The sequence below is a fragment of the Capricornis sumatraensis genome, chromosome 8 (assembly GCF_032405125.1).
Source record: "Capricornis sumatraensis isolate serow.1 chromosome 8, serow.2, whole genome shotgun sequence".
Classification (NCBI taxonomy): domain Eukaryota; kingdom Metazoa; phylum Chordata; class Mammalia; order Artiodactyla; family Bovidae; genus Capricornis; species Capricornis sumatraensis.
In genome coordinates, this window is record NC_091076.1 from 67,680,713 (window position 1) to 67,697,885 (window position 17,173).

Below are 17,173 nucleotides of genomic sequence, written 5' to 3' on the forward strand. Positions count from 1 at the left end.
ACACATAGCAAACTCTGCTGAAACCTCGCTCCGGCCACGTCTGGCACGACGCGTCCTCGGGCCCCGCCGCCGCCGCGCGTCCGACCCTCTTAGGAGAAGCGAGTCCCGCCCTGAAACTGTCTGAGAACCGACCCGCCGTCACATCTCACTGCCAGACGTACAAAGCACTGCATGCTCCGACCCTCACGGCCCCGCGTCCGCGTCTTTCTCTGTCCGCGACCCTCGCCGTGCGGTTTCCAGCAGCCCTGCAGGGGGACCGGGTTCCAGCGCCGAGGTGCACCACCACGAGGCCGCGCAGGAATCACACCTGCACACTCCAGAGGGAACCCGCAGAGCCCTGGACGCTATCCGGTCCTCCTGTCGTTTGTGAAGGTTCTTAACCTGCCCACCCAGCCCGCCCTCCGCCTCCCCACGCCGGCCCACAGGGTGCCCGGGGCCGCCCTCCTCCCCTCCCAGGGGCCCGAGACGGAGGGGCGGCGGCGGGGGGGTACAGCCGCGGGGCCCACGCCGTCGGCCCTCCCTGTGACATGGCTTGTGCAGTCTGATTCTGTCTCTTCGCGAGGGGGGGGCTTTTTGTTTGTTTGTTTGTTTGTCGGAGATATGTTTCCTTTCGTTTTCTGAATCTGGGTTTCGATGTTCCGAGCTTTGGTTTGGTTTTTCCATTTTCTCTGGCGTTTATTTATTCGTGCTTCCAATCACGGTCATATTAAAAGCTGGTCTTGTGGACATGGCCGAGTCGTCTCTGCCTTTTCCCTACACTCTTTCTCCCCAAGATGTTAGGAAAGGGACAGACCTGCCAAGTCAAAACCGACAGAATAGATGATAGATAGAGACATAGATGATAATAGATAGGTGACAAATAGATGGAGAGATAAAATTTATGAAACGCTTACCTTTACAAAACATGTGCGCTCCTATTCTATTCTATCCTACCCTGCGTCTTTAAACACTGTCGAGTGCAACGCTGTAAATGGCTTCACCATGCCCACAGTTGCAATGACACTGCCCTGGACTGCAGGCACGTGCCACAGAGACAGAGAGGCGGAACTCACTGCCCAGACCGGCAACCCTTAGAGGAGGCCTTCACATCCCTTTCCCTGGCTCCTCCTGGCCAGGTCGGTGAGTTCGGTCTGGACACCTGCCCCAGCCTGGCCTCCCTCCCACCCTCCTGCCTTTCCCATCCCCCTCTACAAGCCACCCCCTCTCCCCCATCCAACAGACCTGCTTCTGCCTCACTCCCCTTGACTCTCGCATCCTCCTGAGAGGATGTCCCTGTGGGAAAGGAGGTGGGAAGATGCCGCTGGTGGGGAGAGAACGTGCCCTTTCAAGCCCCTCTGTGGCAAGAGAGAGCTTTCTGCTCCAGCAGAGTGCTTGCCCTCACAGCGACCTGCTAATTCCACAGGGGCAGCTCCTGTAGTCTAATCTTTCACTCCCCGCCCCCAGCCGCTCCCAACTCAAAGTCACCCCCAAAGTCATGAAGGAAGACCTAAGATGGTTCATACCTCCCTCCTCGTGCACACGTGCACAGAAATCGCTGGCTGGACCAGGGATCTGGTCCCTGCTTTGCTATCCAATCCCTCTCGTTCCCTCTCCTAATACAAGGAAGTGATGGATGAGATCATGCACCCCTCTGGGCTCCATTCCCTCCACCTGAGGCTGCAAATAATACCTTACCTGTGTCTTCACAGATGCTCTCCAGAGGCCCCTTCAGACTCGAGATGCTAGGACAGCATTACTCCCCCTGCCGGTGGGACAAGGAACACCAGCCACACTGACGCACAAGCAGGACGGCATCTGGCACTCACGGGGCTGCAGGGGGAGCTGGGTCTGTGGCGTCCTTCCGCGCATCCTCTCAGCGGGCGTTGGCCACGCTGGGGTTTCCTTTCCAGAAACAGAGGATGCAGCCACTGGAAGGGACCTTTTAGTTTTCTATCTCTGCCGTAACAAAATGATAAACCTAGTGACTTTAAAACAACACAAATGTATTATAGTTCAGGAGGCCAGAAATTGGACGTGGCTGTCACTGGGCTAGAATCTAGGTATCAGCAGGGCTATCTTCCTTTCAGAAGCTCTAGAGGAGAAGCTATTTCTTCACCTTTTCCAGCTTCTAGTGTCTGCCCACATTCCTTGGCTTGTGGCCTCTTCCTCCTTCTTCAAAGACAGCAATGATGGGTTGAGTCTTTACATCGCAAAAATGATCTGCTAGTCTCGTCTTCCTCTAACTCAGATCCTCTCCTGCCTGCCTCTTCTGTTTTGTTTTGTATTTAGGTAACTAGGTTTTTTTTTTTAAGAGTATAATTGCTTCTTTATAATGTGTTCGTTTCTGCTGCACAATGAAGTGAATCAGCTATTTGTATACCTATATCCCTTCCCTCCTTAGCCTCCCTCCCACCCATCCCCATCCCACCCCTCTAGGTCATCACAGAACACTAAACTGAGCTTCTTGTACTTCACAGCAACTTCCCACATTTTACACATGGTAGTGTATGCCTCTTCCATTTTTAAAAGACTCTTTATATTAGACCCAGCCAATATTTCATACTAATCCTCCCATCTCAAGGTTATTAACTGGTCACATCGTCCCTGGTGGCTCAACTGGTAGAGAATCTGCCTGCAGTGTCGGAGACCTGGGTTTGATCCCTGGGTTGAGAAGATCCCCTGGAGAAGGGAACAGCTACCCACTCCAGTATTCTCACTTAGAGAATTTCATGGACTATAGTCCATGGGGTCACCAAGAATCGGACACAACTGAGGGACTTTCACTTACACTTTCAAACAGGACATAAAACAATGGGCTATTTCAGAATTGGGAAAGGAGTATGTCAAGGCTATATATTGTCACCCTGCTTATTTAACTTACATGCAGAGTACATCATTCAAAATGCTGGGCTGGATGACACGCAAGCTAGAATCAAGATTTCTGGGACAAATATCAATAACCTCAGATATGCAGATGACATCACCCTTATGGCAAAAAGCAAAAAGGAACTAAAGAGCCTCTTGGTGAAAGTGAAAGAGAGTGGAAAAGCTGGCTTAAAACTCAACATTCAGAAAATAAAGATCATGGCATCTGGTCCCATCACTTCATGGCAAATAGAAGGGGAAACAGTGGAAACAGTGACAGACTTCATTTTCTTGGGCTCCAAAAGCACTGCCGATGGTGACTGCAGCCATGAAATTAAAACACCTTTGCTCCTTGGAAGAAAAGCTATGACCAACCTAGTCAGCATACTAAAAAGCAGAGACATTACTTTGCCAACAAAGGTCCATCTAGTCAAAGCTATGGATCTTCCAGTGGTCATGTATGGATCTGAGAATTGGACTATAAAGAAAGCTGAGTGCTAAAGAATTAACTCTTTTGAACTGTGGTGTTGGAGAAGACTCTTGAGAGTCCCTTGGACTGCAAGGAGATCCAATCAGTCCATCCTAAAGGAATCACCCCTGAATAGTCAGTCATTGGAAGGACTGATGCTGACGCTGAAGCTCCAATAGTTTAGCCACCTAAAATGTGGAATCCCTCTCCAAAGAGAAGTTCACTCCTCACTACATCAGACTGGAAATAGTCCTTCTGGCGCCTAGACTACAGGGTGTAGAAGAACAGAGTGTCTTCAGACTGCTCCCATCGGGGATGGAAACCACATTAAGTGTCTATTCAGTGAGTTGGGAGTCTGTCGGATGCTTCTGCCTCTTTCCACTTTAATAGTTTCATACATTTTTTAAAAATCTATAACTTAAATTGCAATGTGAGCTACTTCATTGGATTTCTGGCTTCCTTTTTAAATTTTTTCAGATCAATCTGGGATGGAGTGAAGAATATTCTAACAGGTTTGGATTGCTCCAGGCTTCGGATATGTATGCGTCCCTTCTGATTGAAGAATTCTGGCTTTGTTCATCTGGGAGTAGGTCTGTAAACTTAACTTATTTAAAGAAAAGGCAGGAAATCCAAGAGAGTAAATCAATAGCCAGCTACCGATTATAATAATTAACTGGCTGTTGAGCAAAGATACAGTCATAAGCCTAAATTCCTGGGAGTTGTGGTATTTTTTATTATCATTATTTCAAACAAGTAGCCGTGTGTGTGATCATTTCTTTAGGGATGCCCTCAAGAGGTCTGGTAGACACAGGAGACTTGGAAAGTGTCACATTTTCTTTTTTTTCAATTTTTGGCCGCACTCCACGGTATGTGGGACCAGGAACCAAACCCGCACCGCCTGCACGGGAAGGTGGAGTCTTAACCGTGGGACTGCCAGGGAGGTCCCAGCGTCACATTTTCAAGACTTGCCCAAATGGTGACACAGTGGCAGGAAGCTTGGTGCAATCATAAGGTCAAACCGCAAGGATGAATTATCAGTGACCTCAAAGGGTCAGACCAACCAATTGACTGGTTGATCAATCGATCAAATAATGGCATATAATCTCAGAAACAGAATCAGCCACAGTTAGGTGAAAGGAGAAACTATTTGCCAGGGGCTGAGCCCACTGTTTACACACTGTTCTTTTGTTGTTTGGTGCCAAGAGAGCCCAGAGTTCTTTTATGTTCCTCTCCAGCTTGGACCTATTTTTGTAAATCTTCACCATGAGCACACCTAATGACCAAGAATCCACAGAGGGTCTCTAGATAGGTTCTGGTGAGCTGGGAGGGAGAATGGGAGAGGCCGGCCCCACCCACAGGTGTGGTGGTTTAGTCCTTCAGTTGTGTCTGACTCTTTGCGACCCAGTAGACTGTAGCTCTGGAGAAGGCAGGGGCACCCCACTCCAGTACTCTTGCCTGGAATCCCATGGACGGAGGAGCCTGGTAGGCTGCAGTCCATGGGGTCTCGAAGAGTCGAACATGACTGAGTGACTTCACTTTCACTTTTCACTTTCATGCATTGGCGAAGGAAATGGCAACCCACTCCAGTGTTCTTGCCTGGAGAATCCCAGGGACAGGAGCCTAGTGGGCCGCCGTCTATGGGGTCGTACAGAGTTGGACACGACTGAAGCGACTTAGCAGCAGCAGCAGATTGTAGCTCACCAGGCTCCTCTGTGCGTGGGATTCTCCAGACAAGAATACTGGTGTGGGTTGCCATTTCCTTCTCCAGACAAGAATACTGGTGTGGGTTGCCATTTCCTTCTCCAGACGATAATACTGGTGTGGGTTGCCATTTCCTTCTCCAGACAATAATACTGGAGTGGGTTGCCATTTCCTTCTCCAGGTATTCGTCCCCACCCAGGGATCAAACCTGGGTCTCCTGCATCGCAGGCAGATTCTTCACCACCTGAGCCATCAGGGAAGCCCAAGTGTGATCTTTTAATGATTCCCTCAGGGGAAGCTCAGCTCAGCCAGCCTGAGCCTGGATTGCAAGGAGGAATCTGAGACCACCCCCTCCACAAGCTCAGAGATTCAGTTCGATTTTGAGAACTAAACTTGGAGCAGAGACAAGTGCCTCCAGAAAGCACCAATGAATGAGCTCCCCTGTTACAGAGAGGCAAGGAATTGACTCCTCCGGGGGTGGGGGAGGGGGTGCCACCAGCCCTAATCCAGCCACAGCCAGGGCAGAGCCCACACTGCACAGAGAGAGCTTCCTGGCCCAACTGGGAGGGGAGCAGGCAACCAAGGAAACGGAAACTCATGAAGAACAAGGGGTCTCCATTCACTGATTGCCTATTAAGCTTCGGGCACTTGCCCTTAGGGAATTTATCATCTGAGTGGGGATACTGACAAGAAAACAGTTCTGAAAGATGGATCTGAATTTTTGCAGCAGCAGAACGCTAGAGCAGCATATGGGAAGCCCCTGGGGGTGGAATGCTGGAGGAGGCACAGCTGTGGGACTGCACGAAGGTCCAGGGAGTCAAGTGAAGAAGAGAAGGAGGAAATGTCCAAAATGACCACCGAGAGGCTGATGGACGTGTACGGATGCAGGGCCAGGACACCACACTGAGGTACCACTCTGTATCATGGTTGAAATCCTTTAAGTTTCTTCCTCAGCTCTCCAAGCATCTAGGACTGGATTTCCCAAGCCAAGGGTTGATGTCCTTATCTAATGGCTTTGTCCCTAACCGTTCGGGATCCCTAGCGTGTGGAATCATTTTGCACGTGCATCTGTGTATTCCTAAGACTGATAGGTTCAGTGCGTTTGAGGCCGCAAGTTGCCTGGAGACCATGAAACAGGTCGGTGGGAATAAGCCTAGCCTGAGAATGAATAGAAGGGGGAGGTCTCTTACTAACTCAATGTAACCTTCTGTGAAACGAACACTCACTGGCTTTGCAAGAATAAAGCGATAGGTGGCAAAAGATTCGGACAGAGTCAAAAGACTGAATTTCTGACCTATTTTTGCTATTAACTGACCACATAAATTTGGACAATTTATTTCACTTCTCTGCCTCAGTTTCCCCCTCTATGAAAGATAAGGACTTCCCGGGTGATCCAGCGGCTAAGACCCCATGCTTCCACCTCAGGGGGTGCAGGTTCAGTCCCTGGTCAGGAACTCAGAGTCCTCATGCCATGCCACGCAGTGCAGCCAAAAAAGTAAAATTTTTCAAAATGAAAAGAGAAAAAGTGAGGGGTGGGAAATGGACAAAAAGTCTCTGGTACATCGCAACTCTAATAGTCTCTGACTCTAAAATTGAGAACAGGTGTCAGGTATCCAAGCAAATGTTCCATTTACTTCTGAGAGCCTCTGTTTCCCATCTATATGACAGAGATGATGGTTCCTAGGTTCCAGGCTGAGTATGAGAATTAAATGAACTAAGGTGTATATTTTCTATCTTTTCTTCTTTCTTTTCCTTCCTGTAAAACACTGATTTTAGCCTTGTTTGTATTTTTTAAAAGGTGAAAGCTATGAACTCTCTACCCAAGAGAAAAAACGCACGTGGTCCAATAGATGTACACAAAATTTTGTGTACAATTTTAGAAGGGTTATGGACCCCAAGGAGCCAGATCCTCTAGGGACACACCCCTGGTCTAGAAAGTGTTAAACTCTCCTCCAAAAGAACGCCAGGGTATCACAAGAGCAACTTTCTCCTCATAAAGGATATTCTGTCCTTTTTCAATTTATAAGAAGAAGGGTAAAAAGATAGATGGGATTTGATCGATTTTTTTCTCCTGCAATTTTTTAAATCTTTGGCACCTGCTGCAGCTCGGGTACTAGCAAGTTTTCACAGAAGGCAAAATGAATGAACGAGCAGAAAAAAAGGATGAACAGAGAACCTTGGAAATGGGATTTCATCAGATTATCCTGTACATGTGGAGATCACAAGGGCCTAGGAGACCTGCATACGTAGGAAGCAGCTGCAGCATCGCTTTGCAAACATCCCCGTGACCTGATCCTTCAGGAATGTGACCACCGCATCCGCTGCATTCAGGAAATGTGGGGGCGTGTTCTCTGGCTGCCGTGGAGTCCCTAGACAGGCACCCTTGTTGACATCTCATTTGTTCCCAAGCGAGACTGTAATAGTGCTTTTTGTTTAAAAAAAAAAAAAAAGAAAAGAAAAGAAAAAACCACCCAGTGCTAATGGCTGTGAGTGATGCCTTGGGATGGGGAATTTGGACGCCTTGCCTCCTTAAATCTGCTCTCCACGACGCCGTGCTTCTGTAGCGGCTCATTTGACTAACCGAGCACCACCGTGGGCCATTTGTCTTCAGTGTAATTCAGACATTGTGGCTTCGTTTCAAAAGGAATTCCATCCAAGTTAAAATAAGCCCAAGAGGAAGATACTGGAGGCCACCAAAGAATCCTCAGCTCCACCTGCTTTACAGGGAAGAGGGAGAAGAAACAGCTGGAAAACTTCAAAGCACCAGGTGGGGGCCTCTGTCCAGACTTCCTCGCTCCTTGAGCATTTTCTGTGTGCTCACTACGTAGCTGGGCACTGTGCTAGGCACTTCGTTGTTGCTCAATCGCTCAGTCGTGTCCAACTCTTTGCAACCCCATGGACTAGAGCACGCCAGGCTTCTCTGTCCTCCACTATCTTCCAGAGTTTGCTCAAATTCATATTCATTGAGTCAATGATGTCATCCAACCATCTCATCCTCTGTTGTCCCCTTCCGCTTTCAATCTTTCCCAGCATCAAGGTCTTCTCCAATGAGTCAGCTCTTCGCACCAGATGGCCAAAGCATTGGAGCTTCAGCTTCAGCATCGGTGCTTCCAAAGAATATTCAGGGTTGACTTCCTTTAGGACTGACTGGTTTGATCTCCTTCCAGAGGTCCCCAGTGCTAGCCCCTGGGGGGGTTCATATGTCAAGAGGATGGGGCTCAGAGTGGAGGCAGGCAGAGATGGGCAGCAGCCACGCACAGAAGAACCTGAGCAGAGAGACGTATAGCAGAGATGTACCAGGTATGTGCACCCATTGGAGAAGAGGCACCGGGACTGTCTCCTGAGGAGGAGCAGGTTCTGGCTGAAGCCTCGAAAGATGGGTGGAAGTTGCCAGGGAGGCAGGTTTGCAGAGGAGATCCCTGAGCAAAGGCTTGGAGGCAGAGGAGAACGTGGAATGTCTGGAGAAGCTTGGGTGCCTGCTGGAGAGAACTGGGCTGTCTCTCTGCTGCACTCCATCCACCGTGCCTTCCCATCCCGGAGGTCCCGTCCAAGAGCTGGTCCAGCTATGGAGGCTGGGACACGCTGAGGACAAAGCACAACCTCTGAGTTGAACAGCCCCGTTGGAATCCTAGCTCCACCAGCGGCGTTACCTTGGACAAAAGTCCAGTGAGTTTCCTGGAACCACACTAATGCAATAATGAGGTAACCTGTGCTTTTTTCCCTGTTATGCACCGAGCCCGTATCTCCGAACCGACCAAGAGAGTGAACAAGTCCACCACAGTAATGCAAAGGCAAGAAGGGAATTTTATTTCTAGCGCGCTAGGGCTCCAGTCTCATCCGACACGGCAGAATCTGATGAGAGCCCCGAACAAAGGAGTATGGCGGCTTATATACAGGCAGTTCTTTGTCTCAGCTACAGGAGTAGCTGGCGTTACATGATTGGCTAGGCAGGATGAGCGCATGTCCTGTCTCTTTCTGGTTGGTGTGTACAGGAAGTCTTCCTAATTTGGTCAAGGAATGCTGTTTTTCTCCCAGCTAACAGGAAACATGACTCAGGTCCCTGGTGCTATGCACCTCACTGAGCCGTCCGGCCTGCCTGACATTCCCCTTATTTTATTTTTATACATTGGAATATAGTTGATTTACAGTGTGTTGTTTCAGGTGTACAGCAAAGTGAATCAGGTATACATACACATATATCTGCTTTTTTTGTAAAGATTCTTTTCCCATATAGGTCTTCACAGAGTATTAAGTAGAGTTCCCTGTACTATACGGTAGGTCCTTATCAGTGAACTTTAAAAAATGACAAACAGGACTTGCCTGGTGGTCCAGGGGTTAAGACTTCACCTTTCAGTACAAGGGGTGCAAGTTTGATCCCTGGTGGAAGAGCTAAGATTCCACATTCCTTGTGGCCGAAAAGTAAAACAGAAGCAATACTGCAACACATTCAATAAAGACTTTAAAAATGGTCCACATCAAAACAATCTTTTTTAAAAATGAGAGAACTTTACTTAATTCTCCCCCATTTCCCATAGAAATTTCTGCCGCTTTATCTAAAGTCTGTCCCCTTCTGCTCCTTCTTCCAGCACCTTCTCCTCCCTTCTTCCTCCTCCTCAGCAAACAGTGATGAGGGCACTGTGCAGACTTCTCAAGGAAGCCCTGGTCACCAGGACAAGCAGGACATGTGCCCATGAGGTAGGTGGGGCTTGGCACCCCCAGACCTCAGGGAAACCAGACATGAGGTCAGTGTTTCTGGAGCCCCCTTCCCCCACTCTGTGCCCCATCCTGTACCAGGCGCCTCACTGAGCTATATTATGTCACTGATAAATTATTGTAAGATGGCCTTTATTAGCTCCTCTTACCCATGAAGAACTTGCCTATGAGAGGTGGAGTGACCTTTCCAAGGCCAGGCAGCCAGGATAAAGGAGAAAACCCCACTGAACCATCTCTTCCTAAACTATGCCAAACTCCCTACTCCAAGGGAGGTGAGCCAGACTAGGATGAGAAGCAGCCTGAGTGGCCCCTATGAGAGGCAGAGCGCTCCCCATGAGGGCTCAGGAGGGGCCATGGTTCCCCCTAGAGGTATGCCTGGAGCCTGAAAGCTAGTGCTTACCAATACCATTGAGTGAATTGTGGCTATATGGAAAGACGGTATGGGCCCATTCATTCACTGATTCTACAAACTGAGCTGAGTGTCTACCATTCATTCAGGATGCCTCATTCATATACTCACGAGGTTCACTGGGGAAACTCTGCCAGGGGTGGGCAATGAAGGCACTGACGCATACCCTCCAGTCAGGCCTCCAGGAATGGAGGCAAACCTCCACTGAGGGTTTTTTGAAGACCAACTGAACCCCAGCCCATGGGGACAAGTGAGGAACTCCTGAGATGCTTCTGGCTCCAACATACCACCTGGAAACACAGTGATAGCCGAGAACCACACTTAGATTGACAGAGGATGAGGTAGTTGGATGGCATCATCGACTCAATGGACATGAGTTTGAGCAAACTCAGGGAGACAGTGAAGAACAGGGAAGTCTGGTGCGCTGCAGTCCATGGGGTCACAAAGAGTCAGACATGACTTAGCAACCGCACAACAACACTTGTATTAAACTGTACTTTATTCGTTGGTTTGTCTTCCCAGGCCTGGGTCAGGAACCAGGCAACATCTCCCAAGCTGCCATCCATTCTCTCTGCCTGTCCATCCAGAGAGAATCCTACAGCTCACAGCCATCCACCCAGTCACTGAGGTCTTTGCCCTGGCAGTGATGCCTCCATGCCTCCCTGAGGATGGAAGATGGGGAAGAGGAGAGAGCAAGTCAGCTGCAGTCTTCAGTATTTGCTCAGAGAAGAACGGGAAGGAGGTGTGGGCTTTAAACCGGAAGTGAGGCGAGGAAAGGGGCTAGGCAAGGGGAAGAGAGACAAGTCAGCATGTTAGCTCGTCAAGAAGCCCCTAGGGAAAAAACGATTTTTTTTTAAAGGAAGAGAATGACCCATAACAAGTTATCTGTCTAGCCTCGATATTTTATTGATGGAGATACAGACATAATTTGCTCGAGTTCACCCAGGAGACAGTGGCAAAGGCCTGGGGTCCTGAGGTCCAGAGCCTCAATCCAATTCTCTCTTCCTACACCACGCTGCTTCGACAGACAGTGCCACCATACAGGCGTGCGGCCCTTTACGGTTTACACAGCACTGTCACACCCATCACCCATTTATCTGCCATCCCCCCAGCAGCCTTGTAAGTTAGATTGAGCCGATACTGTGTTCCCTATATTCCAAATGAAAAACTGAAACTAGGATGGAAATTGTTTGCCCACGGTCCACAGCTTGTAAACGACAGAAATTCACCCACACGCCATTCTCCCCGGCTACCAATGCGGATCTTATTCTCCCTGGCTACCAGTGTGGATCTCTCCATTGATGGTAATTATAGTTTATCGGCTCTTTTAGGACCATTACCTGGTTCCGGTGTCACACAAGCATCTTGAGGATGATAAGCAAGATCCTGGGGTCCTAGGGGTCCTAAATTCCCAGGGGTTCCAAGTTTGGATAACTAGTGTCCTCTAGGATGTCAATGTCAAAGAGCCCAATGGCAAGGAGTGCCCTTAAAGGACCTCAATAGATCTATTAAGTGAGAGGGGTTGACTGGCTTGTTCACCTCTTCCGTTAGACTGAGATCCTTAAGGGCCGAGAACTGTGTCTCCACCACCTCTGAAGCTTAGCACCCAGCACAGAACCTGGCACAGCTAAGTTCTCAGGCATGTGTGTGAAGGGAACAGACAGCACCTTTCTTTCTGTGACCACTACCCTCTGGGGCCACCTCTCAGACACTTACTCCCAGCATACAAGAGAGCTGTTCTTGGACTTAGCCCTATGGAATCTGTTTCTCCCATCCCGGGTGGTACATCCAAGTCCTCGGACTCCTGCCTGAGCCTGCATTCACCCTTCCTGATTTTACAGCTGTGAGCCCTCTCCTGCTGAGCCTGCCTCACTCCAGATTCAGTTCCCGGGGTGCAAGTCAACATGTCTCCAGAGCTGCGGTCAACCTCAAGGCCCCCTTAGACTTTCTCTGTGTCCGCAGTCCTTTCCACCTCCCCCTCTCCCTCACTGGCCACATGTCACCTGTCCCTGTTCCTCCTCCGCAGCCCCTCCCCCCACCCCTCTCCTGTCCATCACCCTTATGACTGTGCACGTCCTCACCTTCCGTCTCTCGCTGCACTCCGGCCAAGGCTTCCCCACTAGTGCCCCTGCCTCTGGCCCATCCCCCTTCCTACTACTCCCGCGCTATTTGATGCCTTCCCGATGACCTCACCAGCTGTGTCACTGTCGCAGCCGCCACGGGCTCTTGTGCTCCAGCCACCTGGGGGAATTTTACCTGCCCCACATTCTGTCCTCTGCTGGTCTCCCATCGAGGCATGGGAATAAAGGGAGATAGCAGGCTCTACAGAGTGAAATTCCCATCACAAGAGGCTGGGAAGCTGCAGGGCTGCTGCTCCAGGGGCTCCAAAGATCTAGTCTGATGCCCCAACAGATGCTTATCCAACTCTCTTGCCCCTGACGATGGCTCCCAAAGGCCATCTTGTGGAAAGGTGGTGAGACTGACAGGGTGGGTCTCCAGAGAACTCACTCATGCTTCAAGCAGGGAACTTTTTTGATCTGTTGTACTAGACAAAGATGCCACAGTTAAGAGACAAAGTTACTAGACCCTGGTCCGACGTAGGCAGATCTGGGAAGAGTCAGGCTTGACTCTGTGACCTCCAGTGACTTGTTTATTCTCCCTAAAACTCAGTGTGCTGCTGCTGCTGCTGCTGCTGCTAAGTCACTTCAGTCGTGTCCGACTCTGTGCGATCCCATAGACGGCAACCCACCAGGCTCCCCCGTCCCTGGGATTCTCCAGGCAAGAACACTGGAGTGGGTTGCCATTTCCTTCTCCAATGCATGAAAGTGAAAACTGAAAGTGAAGTCGCTCAGTCGTGTCCAACTCTTAGCTCGACCCCATGGACTGCAGCCTACCAGGCTCCCCCGTCCGTGGGATTTTCTAGGCAAGAGTACTGGAGTGGGGTGCCATTGCCTGGTGGTGAGCAGATTAGAATGTGAGGCCATGAAATGATGCCTGGTATAAGTTGTGAAAGTAGTGTGAAAGTGAAAGTCACTCCATTGTGTCTGACTCTTTGCAACCCCCGTGGACTATACAGTCCATGGAGTTCTTCAGGCCAGAATACTGGAGTGGGTAGCCTTTCCCTTCTCCAGGAGATCTTCCCAACCCAGGTTAGCTCCCTGCTGCCGTCCTAGCTGGAGCAGGGGGCTCCAACCCACATTACTTACCAGCTGCCCAGACCTTGGGGGTCTTGAGTTATCTTCATGGCACAGATAACAGTATCCTTGAGGTTGGGATTCAGTAAGTCTGGGGTGGGAGGCAGAGAAACACGATGAAGGAGCAGGAGGTGGAGCTGGACATCCAGAGTCTGTCTGTCTGTCTGTCTGTCTGTCTGTCTCACTCACACACACACCCTCCTCCATCTAACTCCATCCCTGTCTCTCAAGGCCTCTGGAAGCACAGGTCTTACTCCATCACTTCCCCCATCAGAAGCCAACCCCCACCTCTTCCCACAGCTCTCCAGACAGTGTCCCACCTGGGATCCTAAATCAGATTCATGGAGGGCCACTCTCATCACCTCCCCCACCCCACGATCCTTGGTAGACCCAGCAGGCAGCAGGGGTTCCCACTCGGACAAAAAAGCAAGAAGAGCAAATAAGGCCAGAGAGGAAGCCCCAGCCAGCCCCGGGCCCAGGCCCCGCCTACCGGAGCAGTACATCTGGCACAAGTTTGGGACATTGGGGTTGAGATTTTTGCACCACTTTCGGCTGTTGATCTGGAAGATGCCGCTGTTAGTACTTCCATCGGCTTCGTGGTCCACGGCACCTGTGTTGAAGCCGCTTGCGAAGTAAGCAAGACAGATCCCTGCATAGGGTGGAGACACAGGCCTGCGAGTGGGATGACAAAGGCCAACCCAGACCAGAGAGCTCACGGGGTAGACCCTATGCATCAGCTCCTCCAAGCCTCAACTCGCGTTTCCAGTAGATCAGGTCTGACACCCTCTCACCTCCTTGACAAAGGAATCCACTGAAGCTCAGAGGGGCAAAGTGACTTACTCAAGGTTATACACAGCTACCAAACAGGAGTCCGTGGGTCTCCCGACTTCCTTCCTGCCATGCTCCCTGGGTCTCATCATCTGCACATAGCGGGACCCAAGAAATGCTTGCGAAATGAGTGAACAAGAGCTCACTCTTTAGAGACACGACTGGGAAGGCACAGGTGGGACTGAGAGAAAGGGCTGGAACTAGAGAAGAAATGAGTCCAGGGGTGGCTGTACTTGTTAGTGTCTCAAAACTTTCACCAGCTTGAAAAGTTTGGTCTTACTCAGCTTTGCTCAGTGTGCCCCCGACTTCACTGGCAGTGTCTGATCCTAGTGGCCGTGATTTCATTAAAGATAGGAAACCCTTCTTTCCCTGTGGCGCCCAACTTACCAGTGGGAAAGGACATAAGGGAGCAATTCTGCTTAGCCACCTGTCGCCTACCCTTCCAGGTTCCTATGCAATACTGACTCAGCGGACATGAACTTGGGCAAACTCTTAGAGATGGTGAGGGACAGGGAAGCCTGGCGTGCTGCAGTCCATTGGGGTCGCAAAGAGTCAGACATGACTGGGCGACTCCACAACAACAACCCGTCGCCTGCCTGCTGGGTATTTACCCCAGTCCTGGGTGTTCTCCACCTATCAGCGCATAGGATCCTGATTTGAAAAAGGAGAACAGAGGCTCCCAAGGCCACAGCCCTTGAGTGAGGAGGAGGGAGGGGGAGCAGGAGGGAGAGATCAGGGTCCTTACAGTCAGCCAGGCTGTAGCCCCGGTATCCCTCCAGGCCGAAATCCTGAAGCACCCTGGCCAGCTCGCAGCGACTGTAGACCCTGGCCTGGCCGGAGGAGAGCAGGCTGCTGAGGGCAGAAGCCAAGGCCAGCAGCACAATCCCGGGCGGGCGGGGCCACCTTCTGGGAGCCCAGCTCCCGGCTTCCATGTGGGCGGGGGGGCACAGAGCCCCCGCCACACTGGCTCAGAGCTAGGCTTTGAGATGGCAGGCCGCTCACAGAAGGCTACCCCTGGAAGAAGAAGGGAAACAGAGCCTGAGTGGGTGGGAAATTGGGGAGGGGGGTTCCCACACAAGGGGGCGGCCAGCCTGCCACCTTGCCGCCCTGGTGGAGCATCAGCCAACCCCCTCAAGAGCCCAAGAGGGTTCCCCAAGGTCAGCCCCTTTTCCCTTTGGTTATGCTTTTTTTTCCCTTTATTTTTAATTGGAGGATAATTGTTTTAATATTGTGTTGGCCTCTGCCGTGTGTGCCTGCAGCTAAGTCGCTTCAGTCGCGTCCATGCAACCCTAACGGACTGTAGCCCACCAGGCTCCTCTGTCCACGGGGATTCTCCAGGCAAGAATACTGGAGTGGGTTGCCATTTCCTTCTCCAGGGATCGAACCTGCGTCTTTTATGTCTCCTGCAGTGGCAGGTAAGTGGGTTCTTTACTGCTAGCACCACCTGGGAAGCCCCGCTTCTGCCAGACAACAACATGAATCAGTCATAAATATACATACATCTCCTCCCTCTTGAACCTCCCCCCACCTCACACCCCACCCCACCCCTCTAGGTCATCCCACAGCACCACGTGCTACATAGCAGGTTCCCACTAGCTGTCTACTTTATTTAATACACATGTTAACTGGAGAAGGCAATGGCAACCCATTCCAGTACTCTTGCCTGGAAAATTCTATGGATGGAGGAGCCTGGTGGGCTGCAGTCCATGGGGTCGCTAAGAGTTGGACATGACTGAGCGACTTCCCTTTCACTTTTCACTTTCATGCATTGGAGAAGGAAATGGCAACCCACTCCAGTGTTCTTGCCTGGAGAATCCCAGGGACAGGGGAGCCTGGTGGGCTGCCGTCTACGGGGTCACACAGAGTCGGACACGATTGAAGTGACTTAGCAGCAGCAGCAGCAATGTATATGTTCCAGTGTCACTCTCTCAATTCATCCCACCCCCTCCTTCCCTTGCTGTGTCCAAAGTCTGTTCTCTCTGTCTGCATGTCTATTCCTGCCTTGCAAATAGGTTCATCAGTTCCAGTTTTCTATAATAAATTCCATATATATGCCTTAATATACAACGCTTATTTTTCTCTTTCTGACTTACTGCACTCCATATGACAGACTCTAAGTCCATCCACATCACTACAAATGACCCAATTTCATTCCTTTTTATGGCTGAGTAATATTCCATTGTATGTATGTACCACAATTTCTTCATCCGTTCATCTGTCGATGGACATCTAGGTTGCTTCCATGTTATAGCTATTGTAAACAGTGCTGCAATGAACATCAGGGTACATGTGTCTTTTTCAATTATAGTTTTATCAGGGTATATAGCCAGGAGTGGGATTGCTGGGTCATTCCTAACCTGCTTCGTATCCTCCTGTCCCAGAAGCTGAGAGAAGAGGAGGGAAACCAGGGAGAAGACAAACATATTCCGAGCTCCATACTACATGTCAGGCATGGGACTTCCCTGGCAGTCCAGTGGTTAACACTGCAACACAGAGGGAGCAAGTCTGATCCCTGGTCGGGAAACTAAGATCCTACACACCATGTGTCACAGCCAAAAATAAATTACATGCCAGGCATCACTGAGTCCTAAAGCCCAAGATTTCACAACTCAGAAGGGACAAAGTTTGCAGATCTTAGTTCCCCAACCAGGGATGGAAGTCAGAACCACCGCAGTGAAAACTCAGAGTCCTAACCACCGGACTGCCAGGGAAATCCCAGAAGGGACAGAGTTTGGACTGAAACCAAAGTTTACGTGACTCCAAAGCCCCACCGGGATTTGGCCATAAGTAGATGTTCCCAGGTGGTGCTGGTGGTAAAGAATCGGCCTGCCAACATAGGAGACACGAGACTCAGGTCCTATCCCCAGATCAGGAAGCTCTCCTGGAGGAGGAAATGGCAACCCACTCCAGTATTCTTACTGGGAAAATTCCATGGGCAGAGGAATCTGGTGGACCAAGGGGCCACAACGAGTCAGACACAATGGAGCAACTGAAGACACACACAGAGAGATGTTC

The 17,173-nt window shown here is 50.4% G+C and overlaps 1 protein-coding gene across 1 annotated transcript; it reads right to left on the bottom strand.

The window, feature by feature from the left end:
* Positions 1-10,731: 10,731 nt before the first annotated feature.
* Positions 10,732-15,139, bottom strand: SPACA3 (sperm acrosome associated 3). The gene is made up of 4 exons (XM_068978919.1): positions 14,904-15,139; positions 13,821-13,979; positions 13,343-13,421; positions 10,732-10,798 (listed from the first exon to the last, which is right to left on the bottom strand). Exons 1-4 carry the CDS (start codon positions 15,088-15,090, stop codon positions 10,732-10,734), a joined length of 492 nt encoding a protein of 163 aa, XP_068835020.1. The 5' UTR covers positions 15,091-15,139.
* Between the last annotated feature and the right edge of the window lie 2,034 nt (positions 15,140-17,173).

Coding starts and splice junctions, on each gene's coding strand:
- SPACA3 (XM_068978919.1), bottom strand. CDS start 15,090: ATGGAAGCCGGGAGCTGGGCTCCCAGAAGGTGGCCCCGCCCGCCCGGG. Junction 13,980..14,903: donor GGGCTACAGCCTGGCTGACT/GTAAGGACCCTG, acceptor CACCCTATGCAG/GGATCTGTCTTGCTTACTTC. Junction 10,799..13,342: donor CCCCAAGGTCTGGGCAGCTG/GTAAGTAATGTG, acceptor TTCCATCCTCAG/GGAGGCATGGAGGCATCACT.